The following is a 10663-nucleotide window of genomic DNA, read 5'->3' as shown; positions in this document are numbered from 1 at the left end:
TGTACTGTATTTGCAATTTGTGGGTATTCAGTGACAGATTTTTTAATAATTCCACGTAAGACACCAAAAAAAAAAAAAAAAAAAATTAAACACTCAAAAAAATTATATACAACTTATAAACATACGTGAGATGGATTTTTTTTTTATTGCATATACTAAAAAACTCAAGGCAACTGGCTTTATACATTTTTCATCTGACCCAATTTGAAAAACATTAGTGAGCTAAGTTTTAAATTGAGTAATCTCAAAAATGTCTATCCAGGCAGTTGCCTTTCATCAATTTTTTTTTAAACAATATGCTTCATGTGCTTCACTCTCTGGCCAAACAAGTTTGACATATTTAACAGAAAACACAACACATACATTGTGATAAAGTACAACTTATTTTGTATTCACAATAATGTAGTGCTTTTATTAAAAAAACAAACAAAAATAAAACAAAAAGTAAAAACCAACAGCATTTTTATGACTTAAGAATCATAATTACAAACTTTTAACGAGTGGAAGAATTTTTTTGTTTTCTGACAAACTGTACACATCACAAAATGTCCACCAGTCTGCCATTTACAATGCTTGCATCTTATTTTGTGATTGTCTAAAAATAACTAAACAAATCACACAAAACGCACAAATACAAGTACAAGCATCATACAATGACCGCTATCACAAAACGGAACCATTTCCTATTCAAAAGTAAAGAAAAAAAATAAAAAACAAAATATTAGGCTGACAGCTTACTTTTGTTTCTGTTCTTAAAAATATTATAACATTTTTATGTTGATTTGTTTTTTTAGTGTTCAACACTTTGCAGCAAAAAACAAGGAGTAAATTTCTCCTTAAAAGGTATATTATTAACAATATTGAGTGACAAAGGTGTCATTGCTGAGCCACTGCCATGTCCTAATGTCTTCTCTGTGTCCTTTAGACATTCTTCTTTCATGCAGTGCATAAATGAAATTCATTTATAGGCAACAAAAATTCAGCTTCAGTTTTTATGTCATTAGGACAGTTACGATGACATTTTCTGAACATTAGAAAAATCAATTTCCTCCAAGTTTAAGTGTCTTCATTAAAGTAACACAAACAGAAAAATTATAATATTATCATAATTATAATAATAATCATAATACATTTAGGGCTGAGTTCTGTACAATACAATAATAAACAAAATCAATTTTCAAGATATTGCTTTTGGAGACACTCCTCAATGTAAAGTGTATATGTACATAACTTGGCACTGTACAGCTTCCCGTTCCCCTCACCCCCAGTCAGTGTCTCATCCTCGTCGTTTGTCAGTTCAGCGCTCCGGGACACTGCAGGCGGTCCCTTTTTACCAGAGGCATTTAGGATGGGGGAAGAAATCTCAACAAATATCACTATTTATCTTAAAACATTCTCCATGGCAACCAGAAAGATAATCCAAAAGACAAAAAAGGAAAATATATATAACTCCCTCCCCCTCCCAATATACAGTATACACCACCCCGTCTCACAGAATATAAGAAAATATGACCATCACGATACATTTCATGTTAACTATTGTTTCCCATAGTTTTCTTAAAACTGTTAATTGCCATCAAGCCCTTATTTTTTATTATTATTTAAATTTTTAAAAAGGTATATCTTCAAGAAATCTGGCTGAATACAAACACAAAATAAGTGTGTATGCATGCACACGCACACACACGCTTGCGCAAGGTGGCTAGAGAGCACGGCTGTCTAAGGCGTTACAGTTAAAGCCGGTGTCATCTTCCCCGTCTGATTTATTTAAGCTGGTGAATCACGTTACTTCAAAAAAGAGGGGCGAAGCTGACTGCCTCACAAAAATATATATATATAAACAAATTCAGCAAGACACTGAAAAAAAAAAAAAAAAAAGAAGCGCAGTCATTCCACTGTCCTCTCCCCTCCTAAGGGAAAAAAAGCAAACTGACTGCAGACTATTGTGTTCTTAAATGAGTTACTACAGTATAACAGGAAAACATTTTTCTTTTAACTCACTCGTTTTTTTTCCCCACCAGACTGCATTGTCCAATACTGTATTAGTGTTTTTACTAAAGATGCATTACATAAAGCGTCACAATATCCATGGTACCAAAAAGTGCAGCTCACCAACCGTTTTTTTTTTTAACCCCTGTCTCTGTCTCAGAGTTCATAAGCAGCTCTGAGCAAAACGCTCATCTTACGTTGCCATTTTCCCCAAATGGTTACGAGGTGCTGATCAATTGTAACCTGTCATTACAGCAAGTCCCCACTAGGGGGAACACTTCAACATTGTGAACCTACTACCTTCCTCAACTCTCCTTTCTCAGTACCACCTGTTTCTTCTCCAATGCTCACTAGTGGAATTTATTCACCCATGTTTGTAATGTTCAATGCATTTAAGTGCATGGGTTAATTCTCCTATGTTCATAAAAAAGAGGTTTTGCATCATTTTACTTAAATAGGCAAAACGTCTGGGTCAACTCCCTTCGTGCTTATTGTGAACCTTAAAGAACTTGAAATTTCTGTTGAACTGTAACTTCCAACACCCCCTCCCCACTCCTCACCCTGTCAGTACTGAGATGAGAGTCTTGAAAGAGGTAATGCTGTGGAAGAGGCCACCAGGAGTGCACCGTGGTCCTTCATCGCCGAATCACCAACAATGCTAATATCCCCTCTTCCTCTCTCTTCACGGTCTGCCTTTTACTCATAAAATGAAAGGTAATGTGCTTGCCAGATATGGAGTCATGTTATTTTCTGCCCACAAAATCACCAAATCCAAGTGTCCGTCGCCGTAGCCGTCGCCCTGCACCCTCTTCCAAGAGATAAGTGACATCTATGGCTGTTGGAAGAACACAAACAGATGAGTGGCTTAGGAGCTGACAAATGATATTTGGGCAATTCTACGGTAACAGAATTACAATCTGAGCTAATCTGTCATGGTTAGATGCCATATGTCCAGATTTTGCTGCTGTTGTAATTCCATTACCATAGAATTGCCCATTTCCTCTATGACCTACAGGCTGAGGGTAACCCTTCTGTGCTCAGTGTGAAAACTGGACCCTGAGTTGCTCCCAGCCTACATTTAGCTGGGTATTAGTCAAGCAGAGCCACAGAACATTCTGAATGTGTTCAAAACTAGAAAGATGTTGAGCAACCAACCACCTTTTCCTGACTTGTACTAAGCCACGGTGAGCAATACACTGAGCCCCTCCCAGATTAAGATTATATGTTGGTCATAGCACACCATCTAACTTTTTTTTAATAAAAGTGACACCGTGGCCCACTGCATAAGATTCGCTACTAACATGTCTGTGGATGACAAGTAATTTTAAGTGATATACGAGTATACAGAATGAAGACAGAAGAGATCAGAAGCCTGATCTTCCTGCATGATTAACAATTATATGACATTTCAACTGCTCCACCTTTCAACTTTTATTTGAAGGAGCCACACCTATTACGAATTAGGCTAAAGCCTTAATTCCAGTTCACATGTTAACCTGCCTCCTGCTCTGTGCACTCGCTCACCGTTCTTGCTGGGTGTTCTGTGCAGCAGCTCCAACAGAATCTTGTTGAGCCTTTCCCTCTGGGCCTCCCTCCTGCCCAGCGCTGGGTGGTGTAATGGTGAGGATGCAGAGGACAGGATTTCGGGCATTGCTCCTATCCTCTCTGTGGAACCCTCTTCCAGCTCCTTGCACTCCTCAGTCTCCAGCCTCTCCTCTTCCTCCTCCTCTTTGTCTCTGTCCCCTTGCTGCTCCGGCCTTTGGAGCTTGCCTGAGAGAAGTTCAGGATCTTCCAGAGCCACATCCATGTCGTCCTCTGTTCCTCGCCCATCATCTGCATCCTCGGGTAGGAAATCATCCCCTCGGTCACAGGAGGAGCCATCATCCTCTCCACCCCCAGCTCCTTTGGGTCGTTCACTCTTCCATGCAGACCGTCCTCCGTTCCTCTTGTAGTTGTCAGGAACATAGTGAGGCTGCAACAGTGCCACAATCACCTCTATGTTAAACAGCATTTGCAAATATTTAACTTAATGCAATGAATCATTATCATTTGTTCCTCTATGAAGGAAAGATAACAGGAAACTAACAAAAAAAATTACAGAAGTTAATAGGATGTTTACTGCTGCATTTAACCTTTAGAATCAAGTTATAAGCAAGAGCTGTTTCACCCAAACTTCAGATTAGCTCTGAAGTTAAGATTAGCACTGCATCAGTAAGTTTCTGCTAAGGTTGGCTGATCCCAAAGGAAAAGATCAGGTGGCCAACAATTCTTAGTCAGATACTTCAAGGCTCTTATTACCCTTACCGAGAAGTCTCTCTTTGGTGTGAGCCTCTTGGGGAAGTGGTTGAAGGCATACGGCTTGGTGCACACTGGGTAGCGGTTGCGATGGATCTTGTAGAACAGATGAGCAGACTTGTCCAAACGGTAATCACAGATGTACACATCCTGCTCCTTCACACCCTTTGGCCGCCCTATAGGAAGGCCTGACTTGGTCAGAAACATCTATAATGTCTTCACAAAATGTTTACAGATGAAATGATGTTTTCTGTGCATTAGTTGTGGAGGTTGTAGCCAGACTGAGGCCAGAGAGGAAATAATAATCTGTGTGATTCCTCACCCTTGCAGTAAGTGTAGAGATCGAGGACACAGCAGTTTCCCACCACTGCTTCCAAGGGGATGATCTCGTAGAGCGGCATACGGAATAACTCATTCTGGTAAAACCGTCGTGATGGAGAATGATGCGTCTCATGAGGACGGAAGTAGTGGTGGCCAAAAGCAAACCTTTCACCCCTTTGTGGTATGAGTGGATGTGAAAAAGACCAACAGCTTATACACTGTACTTCACAATGAATAAATGTTAACTTTTGCTTCTAAGAATAAAGTCTGTGACTGCTTACAAACTACAGAAATCTCCATTATGAAGCATTTATCACCTTTGAGACCAAATAACATATTAATATTACAATCAGTTCTCCATGCTCCCCTTTCTTTTTTCACTGGTAATTATCTACAATGCATCCTTCACAATACAGTAACTGAATGTTTTTTCTTACTTTTCATTCTTCCAGAGTTTTTCAATGCGAAAGATGTCCAGTTTATCTCTATTGATGTGAGACAACAGACGGTAGGACTGCCTGACTGGCTGGCCCTCAGGGGTGCGTCTACTATCTCTCATCAGATACACACAATCACCTGCACACAATATACACACACAGACAGATTACCTAACAACAATAACATTTCCAAGAAACTGACAACTTTATAAGACCTGAGACATATTCAGACTGTGTTGGAGTTTTGCCCTGTGATGGACTGGCTGCCTGTCCGGGGGTACCGAACCTCTTGACCAATGACTGCTGGGATACACATGTACAGACATTCAACTGTCTTCATGGCTGCAAGCAACTGAAAATTTTTTGACTGAACATTTTCCGTGAGTGGACGGACTGTGCGGCGAAGCCATCTAGGGGGGGTCTGGGGGCAGATAAAAAAATGGAAGTCTATGGTGGCATTCTGCATTCATGTTATCTGTGTGGCACTGCTGAGTTTTCTTTTTAATGTTTTATTTAATTTGGAGATCACTTTTTGGGGGAAATTGTAAATATATTTAGGTATTGTAAATTAACTGCAGTTGTATTTACTGTCAATTAAGCAACCACTGAAGATATGTGCACTGGGGTGGGATTTTTACTTCTTCCCACTCCCTTTCGAACTTTCTTGTCATTTTTTGATTTGCTTCTTTTTTAATCTTGTTTATTTTTTCATATGAGTGTAGAGGTACAGAGAGTACAAAGAAGCTTTGTTCATCTGATTTGCTTATATTGTGAACTGCCATGATACTTGAATTGACAACTAAGTTCGAAATAAAAAAAACCTGATTGATTGAACCACCAGACCAACTGAATTTTAAATAAAGTCTTGTGAAATACTGGCACCACAATGATAAAAATCATAACCAATGAACACTTTTACAGTATTAGCATTTTATTTTACTTCAAAATATTTTATTTTACAAAATATATCTTGTCATTTTTGAATCGATTAAAGAGTAAAAACTTAATAAATCAGTTGTAAGTACTAAAAGAAGTTTATGTAGAAAGCAATTTAGCCAAAAGGTCGAGAGGGGGAAGTGTTGACTTTTTAAGTACCGTATTTTCCGGACTATAAGTCGCACCGGAGTATAAGTCGCACCAGCCACTTTATCCAATATAAAGAAAAATAAACCATAAATAAGTCGCACCGGAGTATAAGTCGCACCAGCCACTTTATCCATTATAAAGAAAAATAAACCATAAATAAGTTGTACTGGACTATAAGTCCCATGGACATACAGGTATGTTAACATGAAAAGTTCAGATGATAATATTGTGACAGCAAGGGGAAGAAACTGCGCCACCTTGAGTTGAGAAGATTTATTTGACAGAATACTACATGAATGTGGTTCTGCAACAGATGTCATTACTCACAACAATCATGTCACTCAGGGTGCCGAAAATGTGAAACGTGAAAACGTGCAACATGCCAAGAGAGTAACAGGAACATCACAATACCGTAACATAAATAACACGCGAACAAGTTCACTTAACCCTCAGTTTCACTGCGAATCATTGAAACCATTGAATTCTTCATCCTCTGTGTCGCTTTGAAACAACTGCGCCAACTCCAGAGGAAGACAAAGCGCTGCGTCCTCTTCTGTGTCACTTTCCTCAGATTCCTCAGTTCCAGTTAGTCCAGCCTTTCTGAATCCCGACACGATGGTTTTGGTCGTCACTGAAGCCCATGCTTTGTCGATCCATCCGATGACTTCCTGGAAATTTGCGGCGCGCATTCTCCTGGTTGCTGTGAAACTGTGCTTCCCATCCGTCATCCACTGCTCCCACAGGTTACGTAAAACTGCCTTAAAGCTCCGGTTTACGGAGATGTCAAGTGGCTGAAGTATTTTGGTTAAGCCTCCAGGGATGATGGCAGGTATGGAGTTGAAAACTTTTAATTTAGCTTTGATCTGAGGCGTTATGTGCGCTCGCATGCTGTCCATCACAAGCAGGGCTTTGCGTGCTCTAAAGAAACCATCCGGACGCTTAGTGTAGCACTTTGTAAGCCATAGATTCATCATTTCTTCATCCAGCCACCCTTTCTCATTCACGGCAATGGCAACTGTAAGGGATTGGATTTTTGGCATGGTTTTTCTTTTAAAAATGACCATTGGTGGTAATTTTGATCCATCTCCACAACATGCCAGCACCACTGTGAAGTGTGATTTCTCATGACTTGTTGTGACTATATTCACACTCTTTTGCCCTTTCTCTGCAACACTTCGGCCCATGGGAATGTCAAAAGTGAGGGGGACCTCATCCATGTTTATAATGTGATCCGGTGTCACATTGTGCTCAGTTACATGTTTTTCAATGAACTCGCGGAAACTGTCAACCTTGGCTTGGAAGTCTGCTGGCAGTTTTTGGCAAACCGTTGTCCTTGCTCTGATAGAGAGGTGGTTGCGTTGCATAAAACGGTAACACCAAGAAGGTCCTCCCACAAAGTCATTAATATTCATCTCCTGAGCAATGACCCTGGCATGGAGACGTAACTGCACTGTTGACAACCCTCTCCCGGCCGCACGTTGTTCGAGCACCCATGTGTGGACTCGTTCCTCTAGCTGTGGCCATCTAGCTTTTAGCCCGCGATTAGCTTTTTTTGTTTTTTTCATGGTGGCTAGCGTAACCTCCGCTTTCCTCCAGTCCCTCACAAGTTTCTCACTCACTCCAAACTCTCTCTCTGCTGCTCGATTACCGTTTTCGGATGCATATTTCACCACTCGCAACTTGTAATCTGCAGAGTATGCTTTTCTTTTTGGTGGCATTTTTTTCTGGCCTTCTCCGTTGTCTTGTTAATTTATCAGTAATGTTGAAATTTTTATTTTTCTATGGTAGTCAGAAGTCGCAGGAACAGTCACACAAGCCTTGAGCGCCCTCTCGTGAGCTGCATTTTACCTACGGATATGTTTGTATTTTGCGGACCACATTGCGAGCCAAACCATGATTGGTTATCGTGACCGGCGTGACCTATAGGACGGCTGCTATACTACAGTGCCCATGATGCATTGCATTTACGTTTCCGGTGGCCATTTTAAAACATAGCGACTCTGTCACGTAAAATTGTTTTATTACAGTAAATTAAATGAGAATCTACCGGTATATTTTTCATTTATAAGTCGCACTGGAGTATAGGTCGCACCCCCTGCCAAAACATGTAAAAAAGTGCGACTTATAGTCCGGAAAATACGGTACTTGAAAGACACTGACTCATAGAGAGGATTTAGTACTGCTATAATGGACTGATGCAGCAGGTGGCAGTAGTGCGATGCCATTAAGTGCCATAGAAGAAGAGAGGGGTAAGTTAGATTTCATCACCGGGACACACGTTTGGAGAGGAGTGCATTTCATGTCAAAATAAAGCTATAAAGTGTAAAAACGGAAGAAAATCAATTGTAAGGCCTGAAAGGAGTTTCTGTAGGAAGTATTTTGGCAGTAAAGTCCAGTGAGAGGTGGAAGTGTTGCCTTTTTAAATACTTGAAAGACACGGGACTCAATGAAAGGATTTAGGGTTGCTTTAATGGCCTGATACAGTAGGTGGCAGCAGTCCAACAATAAGGATGCCGGCTGCCATTAAACGCCGTAGAAGAAGAGAGGGGTGTTTGATTTTCTCATAGGGACACCCGGTTTGATAGGAGAGCGTTTTGTGTCGAAATAAAGCCATAAAATATATATATTTTTTTAAGTTAGCGGTTTTATACGACGATATAAACGGAACATGGAAAAAAAATTGGACGGAAATCCATAAACGGAGGTTTTGCTCACATGTTTACCTTCAGAAAGCAATGAGCGCGGTGACAGAGTCACTGCGCACACATGACCGCTTCCTGTAATGGCGGCCTCCGTATGGAATACATTTTAAAGTAAATTCCGTCCTTCTCTCCCGTTTTGTGTCGAAATGAAGCAATAAAATATTTTTTATATATAATATTTTTTTAACAGTTGTCTGTCTGTGTGTCTGCCATCCAGGAACTAGGTAGTTCCCTGGTGTTGTAGATGCAGTGAGGTGCAGCACCAGCACATGATCCCAGACTTGACTTGACCAGAGCATGGTGATAAAAGCCTTTAGAAAGTGGTAATGACTGTAATAATAGAATTAGTTCTGATTCTGTCACTGTGCATAATTAAAAAATGTCGCTGAATTATTCAGATCTTTTAAGACTGCTCTGACACCAAGAGTGCCGGTTTCTCTACCTTGGTGTAACAGAAGATCATCTCTAAGGAGGCAGATATAGTAGACAGAGCCCGCCTGCGCATAACTGGGCTGTGGTACCATGGGAACTTCCTGTAACAACAACAACACATCATTGAAGTAAGATTAACATACAAGTAGCTTGTGATAATTTAGGTGTAGATAAGTGACATTAACTTTATTTCAATGGAAAACATTTTAGACACAACATTCAGGTGTGGGATTTGCAACCATTTCAAAGGGTTCAAAAAGAAAGGATAAACATACCCTGTCAACAGGTCGAGGGTCACACTGCTCACAAAGGTAGTGCTCCACCTCTGATTCCAGTCGCATGCAGTCAAAGTGCTGCCAAACCTGGAATGGCAAAGAGACAATTACTGAATAATGTGAAAGACCAAAACAGTTAAATGATTCAGTCAACTGCTAGTATTGAGTTCTACTTTCAAAATTATAGGCGGAATGTTTAAACTCTAACTCCAGCTCTTGAACTGGATGATGGTAGGCTCACCTTTCCCTTAGTGTTTCTGTTTTATTGCTCTGTAGTTAGTTTAAAAATGTGATTCCTTTAATACTGGCACTCACTTGCTCCCACCACCCCCATCAACAGGTGAAATAAAACAAAATACCGGAGAATGCACTCCTTCGTGAGCTAATAAAATTGTACACGATGATGCCTTTAAAGCATATCTTACCATGCATTTCTCACACTGGATCATCAGTCCTTCATCCTTGTACAATCCACAGATGCAACGGATCACGTCGTCATCCTTATCATGAGAACCCGGGCCACTCCCTCCGTGGTGGTGTCCATGGTCACGCTCCAACGAATCCGAGCTGTCTGCCTCACTGGCGGTCTCACCTACGATTTCATCAATCTGGACCGCAGCCTCGTTGCGAGCACTGTAGTAAGCTTTCCGCAGCCGACAAACATCTCTACCTACTGATGACTTCCTGCCATAATATTTCTGGTGGGGAAAACAATGCCATAAATTTATTGACCATATTTGTTTTCCAAAAAAAAAAAAAAAAAAAAAAAAATCAACATATTGAGTACATTTTTGACATCATGTCCTTAATTTTATGCATAGCTGAAGCACCATAGGACCTCATAAACAGTGTAAATATACACTGAACAAAAATATAAACACAGCACTTTGTTTTTGATCCCATTTTTCATGAGTTGAACTCAAAGATCTAAAACATTTTCCATAAACATAAAAGACATTTGTTTCAAACATTATTCACAAATCTGTCTTAATCTGTGTTACTGAGCACTTCTCCTTGACCTAGATAATCCCATTTCACAGATGTGGCATATCAAGATACTGATTAGATAGCTTGATTATTGCACAGGTGTGCCTTAGGCTGGCCACAATAAAAGGCCACTCTAAAA

General features: G+C 40.2%; 1 protein-coding gene across 1 annotated transcript in view; it reads right to left on the bottom strand.

The window, feature by feature from the left end:
* Nucleotides 1-517: 517 nt before the first annotated feature.
* ash1l (ash1 (absent, small, or homeotic)-like (Drosophila)) overlaps nt 518-10663 on the bottom strand; it is a 53340-nt gene continuing 43194 nt past the window's right edge. The window contains 8 exon segments of the mRNA XM_034160762.1: nt 518-2824; nt 3514-3961; nt 4294-4460; nt 4607-4779; nt 5043-5181; nt 9273-9363; nt 9538-9624; nt 9963-10235. Coding sequence (XP_034016653.1) covers nt 2733-2824; nt 3514-3961; nt 4294-4460; nt 4607-4779; nt 5043-5181; nt 9273-9363; nt 9538-9624; nt 9963-10235 — 1470 coding nt within the window. The 3' untranslated portion in view covers nt 518-2732.

Source organism: Thalassophryne amazonica, chromosome 20 (assembly GCF_902500255.1).
Source record: "Thalassophryne amazonica chromosome 20, fThaAma1.1, whole genome shotgun sequence".
Taxonomy (NCBI): domain Eukaryota; kingdom Metazoa; phylum Chordata; class Actinopteri; order Batrachoidiformes; family Batrachoididae; genus Thalassophryne; species Thalassophryne amazonica.
The sequence above is the reverse complement of the archived record's forward strand: the minus strand, read 5'-3'. Positions and strand labels throughout refer to the sequence as shown.